Source organism: Dendropsophus ebraccatus, chromosome 15 (assembly GCF_027789765.1).
Source record: "Dendropsophus ebraccatus isolate aDenEbr1 chromosome 15, aDenEbr1.pat, whole genome shotgun sequence".
NCBI lineage: Eukaryota > Metazoa > Chordata > Amphibia > Anura > Hylidae > Dendropsophus > Dendropsophus ebraccatus.
Genome location: NC_091468.1, coordinates 80,402 through 102,403, shown reverse-complemented (window position 1 = coordinate 102,403; position 22,002 = coordinate 80,402). Strand labels below are relative to the sequence as shown.

The 22,002-nt window shown below is 43.5% G+C and overlaps 1 protein-coding gene across 2 annotated transcripts in view; it reads right to left on the bottom strand.

The window, feature by feature from the left end:
* GNMT (glycine N-methyltransferase) overlaps window positions 1–22,002 on the bottom strand; it is a 92,353-nt gene that overhangs the window by 3,693 nt on the left and 66,658 nt on the right. For both annotated transcript variants that reach the window (XM_069955225.1, XM_069955226.1), the window contains 2 exons: window positions 12,690–12,832; window positions 12,500–12,618 (listed from right to left, as the gene is read on the bottom strand). In XM_069955225.1, the coding sequence (XP_069811326.1) occupies window positions 12,500–12,618; window positions 12,690–12,832 (262 nt within the window). The remainder of the gene's footprint in view (window positions 1–12,499; window positions 12,619–12,689; window positions 12,833–22,002) is intronic.

The window sequence follows — 22,002 nt, the reverse complement described above, 5'->3', positions numbered from 1 at the left end:
CCTGGTAACCTCAATAGGTCCCAGACAAGATCCTGGAAGCCGACAAAGCAGGGAAGAGTCTTTCTTTTCTGCAGACCTTTAAAAAGAGAGCTTTCAAATCCTTTTGTGGCAATGGAAGAAACAATTTTTCGCAGAAAAGCGTTCTAGAAGTCGGAAAAAAGGTTTCAGAAAGTGAATCAGAATCATAACAAATCTAAACAGGAAGATTCCAGTCAGAACAAGACAGAGTTCTGATGCCAGGTTATTCTAAGTTATTGTAAGACTGCAATATTTACTTTCAGGCTGGGAACAGATCACAACAGACTCTTGGGTGTTAAGCATTGTAAAGAGCGGCTACAAACTTTTCTTCCAAGGCCATTCCAGAGACTTCTTCTAAATCATCCAAACAATCCGGTAGTACCTATCTTGCTTCTAGAATTTGTTGAAAAAAGGCGTCCTTCAAGAAGTACCAAGGACACAGCAAGCCAAAAGGGGTCTATTCTCGAGTTTTTCCCATACCAAAGCAGGAGGAAAATGGCATCATTGTCGATCTGAGGTATCTCAATAAACATCTGAGGAGTGAGACGATGAATCAGGTTCAGCCAAATTATGGTGACCATCGACTTGATGGATGCTTACCTCTACATCCCCGAGACTTAAGAAAGTTCTTAAGGGTGGCCATTCAGCTGGGATCCAAAGTCCAGCATTTGAAGTTTGGCGCCCTACCATTCGCCTCTCTCCTGCTTCAAAAATTTTCACAAAGGTCACTAGTCCTAGTGGCTCATCTTAGTCTTCAGGGGATTCAAATAGTACCCTATTTAGATGATTGGTTCTAGTCGCCTCCTCAGAAGCTCTTCTTCAGTACCAACTGTCAATAACTTATACATTTCTCCAGTCTGCAGGGTTCTTGATAAACCACAAGAAGTCGGACCTTCAGCCTACAACATACAAGATATTGCTGGGATTTCTAAAAGATTCAAAAAATATTCTGTTCTCTCAAGTGCAGCATCTGATAGCGCCTTCCCAGGTGCCTATTGGTCAAGCTAGGAGTGTTCTGGAATTATTGACAGCCTCAACTGATGCAGTACCATTGGCGGGGGCACATTTCAAAGGCCTTGAAGAAGACATCCTCTCTGCTTGGGACAATACCTCTACTCGGACCCCAACCGTAAATCCCTAACTCTGGCTCTCCTCATCCTCCAGCCCTAACCCTATTAACCCCCAAACACGATTCTAGCCCCATTAACCACTTATACTGAGCCTAACCCTACTTACTACCTAGCCCTGACCCTAACTTCCTTAATCTAATCATAAACTTACCCCAAAATCTGATCCTAAACCTACTAACCCTGCCCCCTTTCCCACCAACACTATCTGCCCTAACTCACCAACTCTGACTACACTATTTTCCCAACCATGACCATACTATCCCCTATTCCTCTAGACTATAATCTCTTCACTAATCCTTCTTACTATATCTATCTATATTAACCCTTTAACCCTGCAGCCTTTGAAGCTAGTGAGTAGGGAAAAAAGGAGCATTGTGTTCTTTTAGTTCTGTGTAAACCGGACATTAGGAAACCACATAGCACTATATGGCAATATTTATGTGATTAGGAAGCACTCATCATTATCTAAAGAAATATTGGAAGTGAAGGTTACCTTGCCAGGGATTGGCTCTTCCAGTCACATGACCCATGATAAGGGAGAGCAGCAGAAGATAGAGCATAGAAGATTGTCGGCAGAAAAAGTCCATCTAGTTACCCTTTTAGTATTTCCCTTCTTATTATCTTAGGATAAATAAATTCTGCTATTGTAGATTTACCACCACATCTGCTGGAAGTTTGTTCCAAGTATCTACTACTCTTTCAGTAAAGTAATATTTTCTTATGTTGCTTCTGATCTTTCCCCCAACTAACCTCTCATTGTGTCCTCTTGTTCTTGAGTTCAGTTTTTTACCAAAACACTTCCCTCCTGAACCTTATTTAGTCCTTTAACATACTTTAATCATGTCCCCCCTTTCCCTTCTTCCTCCTGTAACATATATAAAGGTTTCCATCATGTCCTCCCTTTCCCTTCTTCCTCCTGTAACATATATAAAGGTTTCCATCATGTCCTCCCTTTCCCTTCTTCCTCCTGTAACATATATAAAGGTTTCCATCATGTTCCTCCTTTCCCTTCTTCCTCCTGTAACATATATAAAGATTTCCATCATGTCCTCCTTTCCCTTCTTCCTCCTGTAACATATATAAAGGTTTCCATCATGTCCTCCCTTTCCCTTCTTCCTCCTGTAACATATATAAAGGTTTCCATCATCCCCTCCCTTTCCCTTCTTCCTCCTGTAACATATATAAAGGTTTCCATCATGTCCTCCCTTTACCTTCTTCCTCCTGTAACATATATAAAGGTTTCCATCATGGCCTCCCTTTCCCTTCTTCCTCCTGTAACATATATAAAGGTTTCCATCATGTCCCCCTTTCCCTTCTTCCTCCTGTAACATATATAAAGGTTTCCATCATGTCCTCCTTTCCCTTCTTCCTCCTGTAACATATATAAAGGTTTCCATCATCCCCTCCCTTTCCCTTCTTCCTCCTGTAACATATATAAAGGTTTCCATCATGTCCTCCCTTTCCCTTCTTCCTCCAGACTATACAGATACAAATCCTTCAGTCTTTCCTGATATGGTTTATCCCTCACACCCTCCACCATTTTTGTAGACGTCTTTGGACCCGTTCTACTTTATCAATGTCCTTTATTAGATGAGGTCTCCAGAACTGGACACAGTATCCCAGATGTGGCCTCACCAGAGCTCTATACAGCGGGATCACAATCTCCCTCTTCCTACTGGTTATACCTCTAGCTATACACCCCAACATACCATTATATATATATACACATACACAGCCCAGCATACCATTATATATATACACATACACAGCCCAGCATACCATTATATATATATATATATATATATATATATATATATATATATATATATACAGCCCAGCATACCATTATATATATATATATATATATATATATGCGCAAGACAGAGTAAGCAGCACTACTCTGTATCTGTATACGGTGGGTGCCAGCGGTCCTGGGTCTAGACCGAGACCGGAGATATATAGTTGCAGATAGTCCACAGCACACCCAAATGACGGTGAAAACTTCAGAATTTATTCACAGCAATTCATGACACAGCACTCCAATGACGCAACATTTCTCAAGCGTAAAATGTGAAACACATACAGGGATTAAATACATCCCAGTGACAAAGTGATTGGTTACAAACAAATTACTAATTGGATACATCCGTGTTGTGAAGCAGTGATATTAGTGTTGTAGGAGAAGCAAAGCCCAGGCATCGGATTGTGCAATCAATACATGTGATCACATCATGTGAACATCTCAGCCCCACCCACTGTGTTTACAAAGTCCACAAATCACAGTGTACTGTACATGCTCAAATAAAAAAGTCTCTATATAAAAAAAAAGTCCACTTAAGCAAGGATGGCGCTTGCATAAAGTCCTTGTAAGATAGTGGGATATACAACTCAAAGTAAACAAGTTAATTTTCATGCTATCGCTGGATCCGGCTTCACCACTCGGCTCGAGACGATAGTTAGTTGGCGCAGGCGTAGAAAGAAAGAAGGTTGTACCCGCGTCCTGTGTTGTCATGGCGACTAGGTTCTCTGCGCACCCGGAGGATCACTGCTTGGTAGGTAACCTGCAATTCTCGCACATTAATTGAGCAGGGCCTCAGGATGTCACTCACCCCTTCAGGTTCTGTATCACCCCGTGTCTTTTGGACTGGGACGTCCACCCGATCAAGAAGTCATCCTAACCAGGAGGTCATCACTCGTCCATCAGACCAGGCCAGTGTTCACGGACCTCTCCAGGTCCATCGGTAATAACGCACCACTACCGCTGCATGTGAAGATCTCCCAAATGAGAACCCATCGCTCCACAGGTATGATCGGGTCCAACTGAAAAAGTATGCCAACTCCTCGAGTGTGTGGTGAAGTCCGTCCAGCAGCAGGATGATCATCTAAGAGAAGAAAAGACATGGTAAGTATAAAATATATGTACAAATTGTTTCACTAATTGCCATACTCTACTATGAATAAACAAGATAAGGCAAGTGTTGGTTTACCTCATCTGAGCATCTCATTGCTGATTTTAAAATCAAAATTCAATCCCTTGGGAGCCAGTGAATCCAATTTATGGATCCATTCCAGCTCCCGTTTTTTTAACAATAGATGTCTGTTCCCCCCATATTTCAATGGGGGTACCTTATCAATAATCATGATTTTCAAATCATTTTCCGTATGTTTGTTTTCCACACAATGTTTGGGAACTGGAAGATCCAGGCGTTGTTTTCTCACTGAATATCTATGTTGGCAGAAACGTGTTCTCAGATCATGAGTTGTTTCACCAACATAAATCATCTTACACGGACACCATAATACGTATATGATCCATCTAGTTGTACAGGTAAGATAATGTCTGATTTTGTATTGGCATAAAGTCTCTGGGTGTGTGAATTCTGTCCCTTTGATTAACTGTTTGCATGTCACACAACCAATGCACAGATAGCATCCCAATTTTTGTGTAGTTGTCATTACAACTACATCGGCAGCACATCCATTTGCCTACTCTACAGATGAAGTGAACTCGATATTAGGAGAGGTGGGGGACAATGCCCTATTTCTAGACATCCCAGCTGCCATCGATACGCAAAGAAATTACAAAAATTTGTCAAAACGGACTGTTACCTTACAACTACACATTAGTACACTTGCTAGATATTACCGGGAACAACGTATACCCAGGGGAATGCGGACCAGATTACGACCAAATATGCTGCTAGAAGATCTAGAATGCAGACGTCTGTTTGAAGAGATTTCTGATAAATACTCATTGGAGATGATCCTAGTACACATCAAGTGTCTACAAAAACAACTTAAAGTTACACAAAAAAGACTGTCGGATGTGGATACAATGTTAAAAACAGCGATATCTGCAGAAGATTACAACAAATTCTTTGAAAAACAAGAGACCTTCCTGACCAATTTTCGGGCGGATCTACAGGAAGAGAAAAAGCATAAATGGTATAGGGACTCCTTGGATTATCAGACGGGCCGTTTGTACCTGTGGACGGAACAACCTGACCGCTACACCAACCAAAAGAAGATGAAGAAGAAAGATGCTGCTCACTCCAATACCACGAATAACACTGAGGCCGTTTTTTTAGAGCAGCCTCTCAAAGACGCACAAAAACTAGAAGGGGAGGACGTAGGAGGAAAAGATCCACCAAAGGAGAAAAGAGGCAGAACGAACAGCAAAGGCAATCCACAGAGAATGAACACCCGCAAGAACAAACTGTGGTAAATATCTCCTCTGTTTCGTTATCTAATAGACATTTGAGATTACTATCTAAAGGTTTGAATTTCTGTCCCAGTTCAAAGCCAGATTGGTTTGAACTGGATATGGACATTGCAAGATTGATCCGTAGAGTCAACTTAACAGTATGGTTTAGTTCTGTACCTAAACATATATCTCCCTGTGTATCTACCACTGTTGGGAAACCATTTGAACTTCACACGCTGGGGTTGAGATTAGAAAGCGATTTTTCGCCTCCTACTCTGCCACCAGCTGTTGAAACTTTTCAGAATCTGGTTAAGCAAGATGTTAGAAAAATATGTGACAATGATTTGTTTAACGATATGTTTCGTCCCAACTTGACTACGGAGGAAATTTCATGTTTGCAGTCCCTGATTCATGACCACGATCTGGTCATTAAACCGTCCGATAAGGGCGGGGCGATCGTGGTCATGGATCGGGAAATGTATCTAGCTGAAGCATCTAGACAGCTGAGTGACAGTGGAGTGTACCGCATTTTATCTAATGACCCCAAATTTGTTATTTCTAGAAAAATTGAAGTCATTATACAGGAAGCACTTGGTCAAAGCATTATTGATGAGAAAACAGCGGAGTTTCTTACTGCAACACATCCTAAAATGCCACTCTTGTATTTTTTACCAAAGATCCACAAGAGTGTCATGAACCCGCCTGGCAGACCCATTGTGTCTGGCAGTGGTTCCATCACCAACACTATTTCTATCTTCCTAGACAGGGTACTCAGACCACTTGCTTACAACACTAGGTCTTATATACAAGACACAACTGATTTTCTTAATAAAATTAAAAACATGACAATACCTATGGGAGCATTACTAGTTACATTGGACATAACTAGTTTATACACCTCTATCAACCAAGATTTGGGTCTATCAGCGGTGGCTTCATCTCTACACAAACTGTCTCTCTCAAACTCAGAGTGTGATTTCATCATGCAGTTACAGTACATCTATGTGGCGCCCCAGTTCCAGAATGCCCTGGTCTGGTGGCGCTACATAGACGATGTGTTCCTAATTTGGAGGGGGGATGGGGACACACTCAAAATGTTCGTGGAATTCCTGAACACTGTGGACAGTACTATAAAGTTTACAGTAAATTTTTCTGACAAGGCCATGCAATACTTAGATGTTCTTGTGACAGTGGAAGAGGGGAAACTGAGAACAGAAATTTATAACAAACCTACTGACACTAATACGACTCTTCATTACACCAGCTGCCACCCCAGGAAAATGATGCGGTCTTTGCCCAATAGTCAGATGCTTAGAGCTAGAAGCATCATTGATAACCCAGGTAAACTAGAGACAGCACTGACAAAAATGACCTCTGAGTTCCAGGAACGTGGGTATCCAAATAGTTTATTACGAGATTGTAGACGCAAAGTTACAGACATCACTAGAGAACAGCTATTAATGAAAAGAGATCCTATAAGAGAGGTGAGCAAGCGTATACCTTTTGTGTCTACCTACACCGATTGTTCTCCACATGTAGGGAGAATTATTAGAAACATTGTAAAATATTGAGTGAGACCTACATGAACATCAGCGAATTACAAACACCTCCCTTGTATCCTATAGGAGGAATCAGAATTTGACGGATCGCCTAGTAAGGTCAGACATTAGTCTAAAAAAAACTGAAAAACCAACCTTTCTAGGCACACAAAAATTGGGATGCTATCTGTGCATTGGTTGTGTGACATGCAAACAGTTAATCAAAGGGACAGAATTCACACACCCAGAGACTTTATGCCAATACAAAATCAGACACTATCTTACCTGTACAACTAGATGGATCATATACGTATTATGGTGTCCGTGTAAGATGATTTATGTTGGTGAAACAACTCATGATCTGAGAACACGTTTCTGCCAACATAGATATTCAGTGAGAAAACAACGCCTGGATCTTCCAGTTCCCAAACATTGTGTGGAAAACAAACATACGGAAAATGATTTGAAAATCATGATTATTGATAAGGTACCCCCATTGAAATATGGGGGGAACAGACATCTATTGTTAAAAAAACGGGAGCTGGAATGGATCCATAAATTGGATTCACTGGCTCCCAAGGGATTGAATTTTGATTTTAAAATCAGCAATGAGATGCTCAGATGAGGTAAACCAACACTTGCCTTATCTTGTTTATTCATAGTAGAGTATGGCAATTAGTGAAACAATTTGTACATATATTTTATACTTACCATGTCTTTTCTTCTCTTAGATGATCATCCTGCTGCTGGACGGACTTCACCACACACTCGAGGAGTTGGCATACTTTTTCAGTTGGACCCGATCATACCTGTGGAGCGATGGGTTCTCATTTGGGAGATCTTCACATGCAGCGGTAGTGGTGCGTTATTACCGATGGACCTGGAGAGGTCCGTGAACACTGGCCTGGTCTGATGGACGAGTGATGACCTCCTGGTTAGGATGACTTCTTGATCGGGTGGACGTCCCAGTCCAAAAGACACGGGGTGATACAGAACCTGAAGGGGTGAGTGACATCCTGAGGCCCTGCTCAATTAATGTGCGAGAATTGCAGGTTACCTACCAAGCAGTGATCCTCCGGGTGCGCAGAGAACCTAGTCGCCATGACAACACAGGACGCGGGTACAACCTTCTTTCTTTCTACGCCTGCGCCAACTAACTATCGTCTCGAGCCGAGTGGTGAAGCCGGATCCAGCGATAGCATGAAAATTAACTTGTTTACTTTGAGTTGTATATCCCACTATCTTACAAGGACTTTATGCAAGCGCCATCCTTGCTTAAGTGGATTTTTTTTATATAGAGACTTTTTTATTTGAGCACGTACACTGTGATTTGTGGACTTTGTAAACACAGTGGGTGGGGCTGAGATGTTCACATGTTGTGATCACATATATATATATATATATATATATATATATATATATATATATATATATATATATATACATACACACACACACACACATATAAATAAATTATATATATATATATATGTATGTATATATATATACACACAGCCCAGCATACATATATATAGATAGGAGATAGATAGATAGATAGGAGATAGATAGATAGATAGGAGATAAGATAGATAGGAGATAGATAGATAGGAGATAGATAGGAGATAGATAGATAGATAGATAGATAGATAGGAGATAGATAGGAGATAGATAGATAGATAGATAGATAGATAGATAGATAGATAGGAGATAAGATAGATAGGAGATAGATAGATAGGAGATAGATAGATAGGAGATAGATAGGAGATAGATAGGAGATAGATAGATAGATAGATAGATAGATAGATAGATAGATAGATAGATCGATAGCCCAGAATACATATTATAAATACACACAGCCCAGCATACGATTTGCTTTCCCCACCGCCTGGTTGCACTGGTGACTCATTTTAAGGCTGTCAGAAATCACTACCCCTAAATCCTTCTCTTCTGAAGTCTTTTCCAACACAGTACTGTCGATGTAATACTCAGAAAAAGGATTCCTCCTCCCCTAAGTGCATTATTTTACATTTGGAAACATTGAACTTCAATTTCCAATGTTTGGACACTTATCTAGCAAAGCTAAATCATTTTCCATATTACTGACACCTCCAGGAATATCAACCCTATTGCACACTTTCAGGTCATCAGCATACAGACAAACTTTACCCACTAACCCTTCTCCTTTGTCACTATCCTTACCCACAGGGGCATAACTAGAAATGGCTGTGCCCCATAGCAAACTTTCCAATGGGCCCCCCCTCCCCCTCTAGGCTACTAAGGAAGAAATGGGCACATGGTTTCGGCCACATGCACTGTCTGAATTTTTTTTTCTACATGGTTTTTAACTGCTTAAATGATCTGCATATTGTCTGTAGCGATTCTTGTCATAGGATTGGTAGGCAACATCTTCAGACAATGCACATTTAAAGCATACAGCCATAACAGACTTGAACTATACCACCATACTGTGATTGTATAACACCGCCATACTGTGACTGGATAAAACCGCCATACCAGACCTGACCAATACCGCCATACTGTGACTGGATAACACCACCATACCAGACCTGACCACTACCACCATACTGTGACTGGATAACACTGTCACACCAGACCTGACCAATACCGCCATACTGTGATTGAATAACACCGCCACACCAGCCCTGACCAATACCGCCATACTGTGACTGTATAACACCACCATACCAGACCAATACCGCCATACTGTGACTGGATAACATCAACATAACAGACCTGAACTAAACCACCATACTGTGACTGGATAAAACCGCCATACCAGACCTGACCAATATCGCTATACTGTGACTGGACAAAAACACCATACCAGACCTGACCAATACCGCCATACTGTGACTGGATAACACCGCCATACCAGACCTGACCAATACCGCCATACTGTGACTGAATAACACCGCCATACCAGACCCGATACCACCATACTGTGACTGCATAACACCGCCATACCAGACCTGACCAATACCGCCATACTGTGACTGGATAACACCGCCATACCAGACCTGACCAATACCGCCATACTGTGACTGGATAACATCAACATAACAGACCTGAACTAAACCACCATACTGTGACTGGATAAAACCGCCATACCAGACCTGACCAATATCGCTATACTGTGACTGGATAAAACCACCATACCAGACCTGACCAATACCGCCATACTGTGACTGGATAACACCGCCATACCAGACCTGACCAATACCGCCATACTGTGACTGAATAACACCGCCATACCAGACCCGATACCACCATACTGTGACTGCATAACACCGCCATACCAGACCTGACCAATACCGCCATACTGTGACTGGATAACACCGCCATACCAGACCTGACCAATACCGCCATACTGTGACTGAATAACACCGCCATACCAGACACCTCCATTCTGTAACTGCTTGCCTACCACCCTGCTACTGCACTATGTAAATAAATATATATATATTTCTCCAGCCTGCTACTGTATGTATATATATATCCAGCCTGGCACTGCATGTGTATATACTGTATGTGTGTATATACTGTATGTGTGTATATATATATATATATATATATATATATATATACACACATACATACATACACACACACATACACATATACATGATGCAGCCTGGCACTGCGTGTATGTATGTATATATATATATATATATATATATATATATATATCCAGCCTGGCACTACTATACATGTTTTTTTAGTCCTACAAGAGCTGCAGTCACAGGGCTGCTTTCTATATAGACAGTGTTGGACTACAACTCCCAGTGTGGTCTGTCTGTGTCTTTGGGGGGAGGGGGCATAGACAGCAGACAGACCACATTGGGAGTTGTAGTCCTATAATGTCACCGCTCCTGTAGAAATAAAACACACGCGCACACCTCTTATCAGAGACAGTTTACACTTACATGAGGAGGAGGAGGGAGCTGTCACTGTCTCTCCGAGGTCAGGGCGGGAGAGGGCTAGGGGTCAGAGGTTATCCTACCTCACAGGATGCTCCATGCAGCAGCTGACAGACCAGTCTCCCTCTCTCCCCTTCCCCCCCCCCCCCCCCCCCGTACTTTGTGATGCGGCCCCCTGCTGGTGAGTGTTTGCCCTGCAGTTCTACAAACATCGTTCTCCCCTGGTTAGCTAGTGTCAGGACAAACGTCCTCCAGAGCTAACCAGGGGGCAGGGGACATCACACACACAGTCCCCACTGCCGGGCCCCTTGATGAGCCGGGCCCCATAGCAGTAGCTACTGCTGCTAAGGTGGTAGTTCCGCCACTGCTTACCCACCAACCCTTCTCCTATGTCACTATCCTTACCCACCAATCCTTCTCCTATGTCACTATCCTTACCTACCAACCCTTCTCCTATGTCACTATCCTTACCTACCAACCCTTCTCCTATGTCACTATCCTTACCTACCAACCCTTCTCCTATGTCACTATCCTTACCCACCAACCCTTCTCCTATGTCACTATCCTTACCTACCAACCCTTCTCCTATGTCACTATCCTTACCTACCAACCCTTCTCCTATGTCACTATCCTTACCCACCAACCCTTCTCCTATGTCACTATCCTTACCCACCAACCCTTCTCCTATGTCACTATCCTTACCTACCAACCCTTCTCCTATGTCACTATCCTTACCTACCAACCCTTCTCTTATGTCACTATCCTTACCTACCAACCCTTCTCCTATGTCACTATCCTTACCTACCAACCCTTCTCCTATGTCACTATCCTTACCTACCAACCCTTCTCCTATGTCACTATCCTTACCTACCAACCCTTCTCCTATGTCACTATCCTTACCTACCAATCCTTCTCCTATGTCACTATCCTTACCCACCAACCCTTCTCCTATGTCACTTACAAACATAATAAAAAGAATAGGACCCAGAACAGACCCTTGTGGCCGCCACATGTAACCAGTCTCTGCTTGGAATATTCACCATTACCATCACCCTCAGATATCTATCCTTCACCAACCACAAATCTTATCCCACCATCCTGGGATTAAGTCAATTTTTTCTAACTTCCCTATCAGCTCTTTATGGGACCTGTATCACAGGATTTGCTGAAGTCCAGATAGGTGATATCCCCGACACCTTCATCCAGTACTTTTGTGACATAATCAAGATAGAGACTGGTGGGTGATCGGGGCAGCAGGAGTCACTAAGGCTGGTGACCCTCATTCTTTATTTAGTCCGGGACACATTAAAAGACAAAGCCATTGGGCTGGTAATACTAGTAATAGCGGGGGTCATCACTGAGGATGGTTTAGTTGGGGGGAGGTGGGGTTGTAAATGCTGTCCAGGGGGATTATGTGCTGCCGGGTCTTTCAGGGGTATATGCCACCTGAGGAGGGGGGTATGTATGTATATGGAGGGTGGACAGGTATATACAGCCAGGGTGGGTAGGAGTAGAATATGCTGCCCAGGAAAGGGGGGGGGGGGGGGATTAGGTATATGTATAAATCACTCCTATAGCTGAGGACAGGAGGGGTATTATATGCCCCCTGGGGTGGGGTTGGTATATGTATATATCACTCCTACAGAAGAGGACAGGAGGCAGTGGTGTTACCTCAGTTCCGGTTGTGCCTCCCCTGATGCCGGAGTCTGCACAGTGTAATCCAGTGTCACCATGTGAGGTTTATTGTTCACCCACAGGACAGAGGTGCTTATGTCCTGGGTCAGGTCACTCTGTGGAGACATATGGACATATTACTATCTGAAGGTACTGGGGACACCTGTGCTCACCACAAATGACTCACCTTGTAGTAAATGTTCTTCCCTTGGGGGGCACAGCCAGTGTTCAGGATGTAGTCATAGTTTCTGTGGTCGATGATCATAATTCCTCCTGGTCTGACCATCCCTGCAATGTTCCTGAGAGCCAAGCGTTGGTCGCTCTGATCTCCTGGGGGGACAAAGTAGGCAGCTGTCGGGGTGCACTCCTCTATATGGTATCACTTACATATACACCTTCATATACAGTATACTATCACATACATATACCCCTAAATATACACTATAGCATCACTTACATATACACCTATATATACACACTATAGTATCACTTACACATATAAGCTAGCATCACTTACATATATAGTATATCATGCATACATATACACTATAGCATCATTTACACACACACATATATATTATATATATATATATATATATATATATATATATATATATATATATATATATATATATATTGATATAAATTGATGTGCTGGGCTGTATATATATATAATTTTTTTTTTTGTAAATTTATTTTTCAGAAAGAAATTTTGACAATACAAAACATCAGAAATAGCAGACAAAGATAGGAAGTTCCTCAATAAGTTTCCACAAATCCAAACACATGAAAGCACTCGACAAAGTCTAAGCTGGGACTAAGATATCTTAAAGAGCAAACAGTATCCTATAATCCTGGAAAAGAAAAATTGCAAACTGTAACATGCCCAGGCGAAAGAACGGTCCGAGACATGTAGCTTATCACTACCTATGTCGCACATACTGCGAGGGAAATGAGTCGTCAATCAAACAATATAGCCATAACACAGAAAATGTTTCTAGAAAGAAGAAGCGAGGAAGTAAAAGGGAAAAAAAGGTGGGAGGGAAAGGGGCAGGGATGTAATAAGTTAATGGGGTAGTGCGGTGTAAAACTTTTTGTCACCAATTAACACACAATACAAAGTTATACAACATTATAATGTGTGTTAATTATGTGAATGGCCCCCTCCCCATCTTTCCACCCCCCCCACGCTTGACTCGGAAGTGTAATACTGCATACTCACAGAAAACACTGTCAACCCCCTCAGTCCTGGCCGCCATCTTGGGATGATTACGTCACTCTTCAGGAGGATGGCCTGAGTGCTCCAGCCCTCCCTCGTGCCAGCCCCATCCACTGCGATTGGCTGAGCATAACAAAAGACGTCTGGGGCCTCCGTGGGACAAAGCCCACCTGGTCTGTATAAATTAGATTGGGGAGTGAGGGGCCTAATCTGTTTGCAAGTAATTTGGAGAAGAATTTAATGTCTACGTTGATTAAAGAGATAGGACGGTAATTTGTGCAAACCGAGATATCTTTGCCTGGTTTCGGGATGACTGAAAATAGTTGCCATAAGAGACTGATATGGGAAAGGACAGGGATGGGATAGAGTTAAAGATTTTGGAAAGGAAGGGGGACAGAAGAGAGGAGAAATCTTTGTAGAATTGAGCTGTGACTCCATTTGGACCTGGACTCTTTTCACTAGGGGTGTTAATTACCGCCGCAAGGTCTTTATCTGAGAAAGGGGCATCAAGTTCCTCAACTAGGTCTGTCTGCAGAGTGGGGAGAGGGGTGGCATGGTCATAGGCATCTATCCTGGTCTGGAGATCTTGGGGGACCTTTGAAATTTTATAGGGTACTATAATATTCCCAAAAGGTCTGAGCAATCCCAACCGGAGTTTGGCGAATGCCATGCTGTGCAGTGGCAATGAAGGGAACAAATGTGTGAGCTGGTTTAGGGTGAAGGAATTTAGCCAAAGCAGCTCCACATTTGTAAGAGAATTCATTCAAGAAGTGTCTGTTCTTCTCCCAGAACCGTGCGTAATGTTGGTCCAGAAACACTTGTAGCTGATTTCTGTGTTCTATAAGGGAGGCCAAGACTACTGGATCAAGAGAACGCTCATTGGACAATTCCACCTTGGTGAATGGAGTGCAATAGTTTGCTAATTTCAAAGGACATTTTCCTTTTTGCAGGCTAGACCCATATAAAAATCCCTCTAACAACACATTTTAACGCCTCCCACCGGAAAGGTAAGGGGGTCTTGTTTGAGTCATGGTTAACTAGGAACTCTCCACAACTCTGCTCCTCCATACATCTCCTGCCTCATCTCCACAACTCTGCCCTTCCATACATCTCCTCCCTCATCTCCACAACTCTGCCCCTCCATACATCTCCTGCCTCATCTCCACAACTCTGCCCTCCATACATCTCCTGCCTCATCTCCACAACTCTGCCCTTCCATACATCTCCTCCCTCATCTCCACAACTCTGCCCCTCCATACATCTCCTGCCTCATCTCCACAACTCTGCTTCTCCATACATCTCCTGCCTCATCTCCACAACTCTGCCCCCCCATACATCTCCTCCCTCATCTCCACAACTCTGCCCTCCATACATCTCCTCCCTCATCTCCACAACTCTGCCCCCCATACATCTCCACAACTCTGCCCCTCCATACATCTCCTGCCTCATCTCCACAACTCTGCCCTCCATACATCTCCTGCCTCATCTCCACAACTCTGCCCTTCCATACATCTCCTCCCTCATCTCCACAACTCTGCCCCTCCATACATCTCCTGCCTCATCTCCACAACTCTGCTTCTCCATACATCTCCTGCCTCATCTCCACAACTCTGCCCCCCCATACATCTCCTCCCTCATCTCCACAACTCTGCCCTCCATACATCTCCTCCCTCATCTCCACAACTCTGGCCCCCATACATCTCCACAACTCTGCCCCTCCATACATCTCCTGCCTCATCTCCACAACTCTGCCCCCCCATACATCTCCTCCCTCATCTCCACAACTCTGCCCTCCATACATCTCCTCCCTCATCTCCACAACTCTGCCCCTCCATACATCTCCTCCCTCATCTCCACAACTCTGCCCCCCATACATCTCCACAACTCTGCCCCTCCATACATCTCCTGCCTCATCTCCACAACTCTGCCCCCCCATACATCTCCTCCCTCATCTCCACAACTCTGCCCTCCATACATCTCCTCCCTCATCTCCACAACTCTGCCCCTCCATACATCTCCTCCCTCATCTCCACAACTCTGCCCCTCCATACATCTCCTCCCTCATCTCCACAACTCTGCCCCCCATACATCTCCACAACTCTGCCCCTCCATACATCTCCTCCCTCATCTCCACAACTCTGCCCTCCATACATCTCCTCCCTCATCTCCACAACTCTGCCCCTCCATACATCTCCTCCCTCATCTCCACAACTCTGCCCTCCATACATCTCCTCCCTCATCTCCACAACTCTGCCCCTCCATACATCTCCTCCCTCATCTCCACAACTCTGCCCCCCATACATCTCCACAACTCTGCCCCTCCATACATCTCCTCCCTCATCTCCACAACTCTGCCCTCCATACATCTCCTCCCTCATCTCCACAACTCTGCCCCTCCATACATCTCCTCCCTCATCTCCACAACTCTGCCCCTCCATACATCTCCTCCCTCATCTCCACAACTCTGCCCCTCCATACATCTCCTCCCTCATCTCCACAACTCTGCCCCCCATACATCTCCTCCCTCATCTCCACAACTCTGCCCTTCCATACATCTCCTGCCTCATCTCCACAACTCTGCCCTTCCATACATCTCCTCCCTCATCTCCACAACTCTGCCCCCCATACATCTCCTCCCTCATCTCCACAACTCTGCCCCCCATACATCTCCTCCCTCATCTCCACAACTCTGCCCTCCCATACATCTCCTCCCTCATCTCCACAACTCTGCCCTCCATACATCTCCTCCCTCATCTCCACAACTCTGCCCTCCATACATCTCCTCCCTCATCTCCACAACTCTGCCCTCCATACATCTCCTCCTTCATCTCCACTACTCTGCCCTCCATACATCTCCTCCCTCATCTCCACAACTCTGCCCCTCCATACATCTCCTCCCTCATCTCCACAACTGTGCCCTCCATACATCTCCTCCTTCATCTCCACTACTCTGCCCTCCATACATCTCCTCCCTCATCTCCACAACTCTGCCCCTCCATACATCTCCTCCCTCATCTCCACAACTCTGCCCCTCCATACATCTCCTCCCTCATCTCCACAACTCTGCCCCTCCATACATCTCCTATATCTATAATTTAAGTATAACCTGTATTGTATTTATATATTTGAACAAGCGCTGCGGAATCTGTTGGCGCTATACAAATAAATATTATTATCAATATTAAAGTTGGCTATTTTCTTGAAGTTGGCTATTTTCTTGAAGTACTGCTTTCCTGCACCTGCTTGACCTTGGTTGGGGAGATAAGAATTTGCAACAGTAAAGATTCTTAAAAAGCGAAGTTTAAGAAAGAGGTAGCGTCCTTGCGGATCACTTTGAGTGTCAACAACGGAGGCTGGTAGGGATTTATGGATCGCTATTAGAGATGAGCGAACCTGGAGCAGCTGGAGTCGATCCGAACCCGAACTTCCGGCATGTGATTAGCGGTGGCTGCTGAACTTGGATAAAGCCCTAAGGCTATGTGGAAATCATGGATATAGTTATTGTCTGTATCCATGTTTTCCAGACAACCTTAGAGCTTTATCCAAGTTCAGCAGCCGCCGCTAGTCAAATGCCGAACGTTCGGGTTCGGATCGACTCGCTATGCTAACCCCTTTAGTCTTAGCCTCTGGGTTGGTGCTATGGAAACAGTGCGGAAAATACCTGGTGCGCATTGCTGGGACATGTCCGGTCTTGAAGTGCGTTTCTTGTAGAAATAAAATATGGACCCTCTGCTTGTCCATATGATATAACACTTGTGACCTCCTCTCCGGCTTATTGAAGCCTCATATATTCAGCAAAGTTACTTTTAAAGATGCCATGAAGACCTGGTTGTAAGAAAGGGGTATGTATGGGTGGTTGGTGGGGAACGGGCAAAAGGGAGGAGAAGGGAAGAAGGAGGGGAAAAAGAGAAAAAAAGGACAAAGGAAAAGGATGTGGATGGGGCCCTATAAAGAGGAAAGAATGAAGAGAAGAGGGAGGGAGGGAAGGGAGGAGCAGGCTATAAATCCAGAAATAACATCTGTCCACGTTACGTCCAACACTGGCGTATGTACCTATTGTTACCTTGTGCAATGGGTGTGCAGCAGCAGACCCATGGCACACTTGCTGACAGATAAAGACAGTGAGCAATATGTCATGCTGAAAAAGGGTCGTCTAACTAGAATATCAGGCAAAATAATACACTGACAGTAAAATAAAATAAAACATACATACCTGGTCAACTCAACTGAGCATACAAAAACTAAGAGCCCCCCCAAAATCAAGAGCCTGTACAAAAGTAATACTAAGCCTGGGCCTGGTTGAGAACATTCTTATTCCCAGGTGGTAAAGAGCAAACCAAATTCAAGATAGGGAAATTATAAGGCTATGTTCACACTACGTAAAACTACGGCCGTAGTTTTGCAGTGTGTGACATAGCTTTATATTGAAGGGGATCCATGGTATACTACACAATAATATCACTTACATATACAATACAATATATATATTTATTTATTTACAGTATTTTAAATAAAAAAAGCATTTATTCGTTTAAATTATTCTATTGTAAATGAAAAATAGCTTTATTAGAACGAAAATTTGCTTTGTTAATTAAATATTAAGTATTACATGGAGCTGTATTAATGCCAGGATACTGCTAATACAGCTCAATGTAATACTTTATATTCAAATAAAACAGCAAATGTTTCTTCTAATTATGCTATTTTGTTATCATGCTATTATTATGCTATTTTGTTATATTTTGTTTGTTATTAGAATAAACATTTTGTTTTATATGTCCACCCAGCTCATTGGCTGGGCAGACATATAAGGACCCAACACACTGAACTCACTTAACCCCTTCTTTGCTGGTATGGGTGCAGTGTAATATCAGTCTGGCCCCCAAGGGGTTAAGGTTAAGTGGGGACACTTACTTAACCCCCTGGGGGCAGATTGTTTAGTATGGCACCCCAAGGGTTAAGGTGGATGCAATGCATCCTCCCTTAACCTCTTGGGTGCCACACTGTAAGCAGCAATCTGTAAAGATGCTGCATACCATAAGGTGCAGAACACCGGTCACAATGATGGGTGTTGTGTAGAGATGAGCGAACCCCGAGCATGCTCGAGTTCATCCGAACCTGATCAGCATTTGATTAGCGGTGGATAAAGCTCTAAGGTTGTCTGGAAAACATGGATATAGCCAATGACTATATCTGTATTTTCCACATAGCCTTAGGGCTTTATCCAACTTCAGCAGCCCCCCGCTAATCAAATGCCGAACGCTCGGGTTCGGATGAACTCAAGCATGCTCAAGGTTCGCTCATCTCTAGTGTTGTGCTTCTGTTTGTGGGTTTCTCTCTTTTTGTATTTCAGGTATCATTATCCTAAGGATTACGGCAGATTCGGTCGACTACGTCGATGACCAGCGTTTTTTGTGGGGTTTTTTTTAAATAAAATGGTCAACAAGGGGTGTGGGGTGTTTTTATTTGAATAAAAAAAAAATTCACGTGTCTGGTCTTTAATTTCTTTACTATATAGACTTAGTAATGGATTCCGTCTATTAGACGGCTTCCACTACTAAGTCAGGGCTTAGTGTTAGCCGGTATAAAACAGCTAACACTAACCCCCCCATTATTACCCCAGTACCCAATGCCACCAGGGGTACTGGGAAGAGCCGGGTGCCAGTGGTCCCAGGTCGTCAAAATTGGCGCTCCTGGACTGGGCGGCAGCAGGCTGGTAATATTAGGCTGGGGAGGGCCAAAATAAATGGCCCTTCCCACCCTGATATTACTAGGCTGCTGTTGTTTGGTTTTTAACCCGGCTGGTTATAGAAATAGAGGGAACCTATTTCCATAACCAGCCGGGTTAAAAACTAAACAACAGCAGCCTAGTAGTACCAGGGTGGAAAGGGCCATTTATTTTGGCCCTCCCCAGCCTAATAATACCAGCCTGCTGCCGCCCAGTCCAGGAGCACCAATTTTGACGACCTGGGACCACTGGCACCCAGCTCTTCCCAGTACCCCTGGTGGCATTGGGTACTGGGGTAATAATGGGGGGTTAGTGTTAGCTGTTTTATACCGGCTAACACTAAGCCCCGACTTAATAATGGATCCTATCTCCTTATATGTCTGCCCAGCCAATCAGCTGGGCGGACATGTAAAACAAAATGTTTATTCTAATGTTGCTATGGTGATCAAAAATAGCATAATTAGAAGAAACATTTGCTGTTTTAATTAAATATAAGTATTACTTTGACCTGTATTAGCGGTATCCCAGAATTAATACAGCTCCATGTAATACTTAATATTTAATTAACAAAGCATATTTGCGTGCTAATAAAGATATTTTTTGTGTATAAAAACATAATTAAAACAAATAAATGCTGTTTCTATTTAATAATATAAATTAATATATTTACATTTATTTATATATATATATATATATATATATATATATATATTTATTTTTTATTTTTTTTCATTAACAATATTTCATTGAAAAAGCATTTATTCATTTTAACTATGCTATTGTAAACGAAAAATAGCTTTATTAGAACGAAAACGGTAATTAGTCACCGGTAATGATGTTTCCCGAAGTACATGACAGCACCAACCAGAGAGAGAGGAACTCCGCACCCACAGGGACAGGAAAGCTAGAGATATAAAAGAGCAGGCTCTCCTCTTCCTCCTCAGTGAATTTCCGAGACCAAAGAGAGCCCGAATCATTAGTAATAATACAATCGTAGAAATCATAACATCCCTAACCCCAACAAAACTATTTTATCCAACCTCCATTACAACCACCTCGTGACCACACCAGTGCTACAGACCAGACTAACAGAAGGGCGGGTTATACCATGGTGCTGTCATGTACTCCGGGAAACATCATTACCGGTGAGTAATTCCCGTTTTCCCCCTCGACATGACAGCACCAACCACAGAGGATACCAGAGATGGAATTAAGGAGGGACCACCGCTTGCAAGATTTTTCTCCCAAAAGCAACCTCAGATGTAGAAGAAAGATCCAAACGATAGTGACGAAAAAAAGTGTGCGGTGAAGACCATACTGCTGCTTTGCATATCTGTTCTAGTGAGGGGTCCCCTTTCTCTGCCCAGGAGGTAGCCACTGCCCGTGTAGAGTGTGCTCTTACAGAGAGAGGAGGAGAAAGACCAGAGGACGAGTAACAAAGACATATGGCCTACCTAATCCACCTCGCTAATGTCCCTCTAGAAACCTTACTACCCTTGTTAGGCCCTTCAAACTGTACAAACAGGGAATTCGCTCTCCTGAACGGTTTGGTGGTTTCTAAGTACTTAATCACTGTCCTCCTTACATCTAGCAAGTGATATTCTCTCGATCATTCTTGGGATTGTCACAGAAGGATGGAAGGACTATGTCTTATGACCTGTGAAAATCTGAGACTACCTTTGGCATGAAGGAGGGGTCAGGTCTGAAAATAACTGTCAGAAAGTATCTTTGTGTAAGGTTCTGAGCTAGAGAGATAGACTATTTCACAAATCCTCCTGGCCGAGGTGACTGCCACTAGGAGTGCTGCTTTTAAAGTTAACATCTTCAAGGAGGCCTCTGATAATGGCTCAAAGGGCTCCCCGATTAAGGCATTAAGGACTACATTTAAATCCCACTGAGGGGTTTACTATTTTAGGGCATATCTTTTGCAAGGCTCTAAAGAACCGCATAATCCAGGGGTGTCTAGCTTGCTGCTGATCATACAACGCCCCTAATGCTGCCTTTTTTGCAAAAAATCTAGAATCTTTGCTATGTTTGGACTACTGAAGTCCATCTGTTCTGTTCCTACAAAATTAAAGAAGGCCTGCCAAATTCTAAAATAAGTTTTGCAAGTAATCGGCTTTTTGCTCATCTGCAAGGTTGTAATAACGGTCTCTGATAACCCCTTACTCCTGAGAATCAACCTCTCAAGAGCCACGCCGTCAAGTGGAGGTGTTCCGCTTGAGGATGAAGAATCGGCCCCTGAGATAACAAATCTGGCTGCTCTGGTAGCACCCATGGGTCCTTGATCGACATGTCTCTGAGGGATGAGAACCAGGCCCTGCGAGGCCAGAATGGGGCAATCAAAATGACCTTTGCTTGTCTTTTCCTGTCTGATTTTTCTGAGGACTCTTGGTAGGAGTGCTAACGGTGGGAAGGCATATGACAGGTTCCACCGCCATGTTTGTGAGAGGGCATTCACTGCTGTTGGATTGTCCCTGGGAGACAGTGAGTAAAACTGATTTACTTGTCGATTCTCCTTTGTTGCAAATAAATCCACTTCCGGGCACCCCC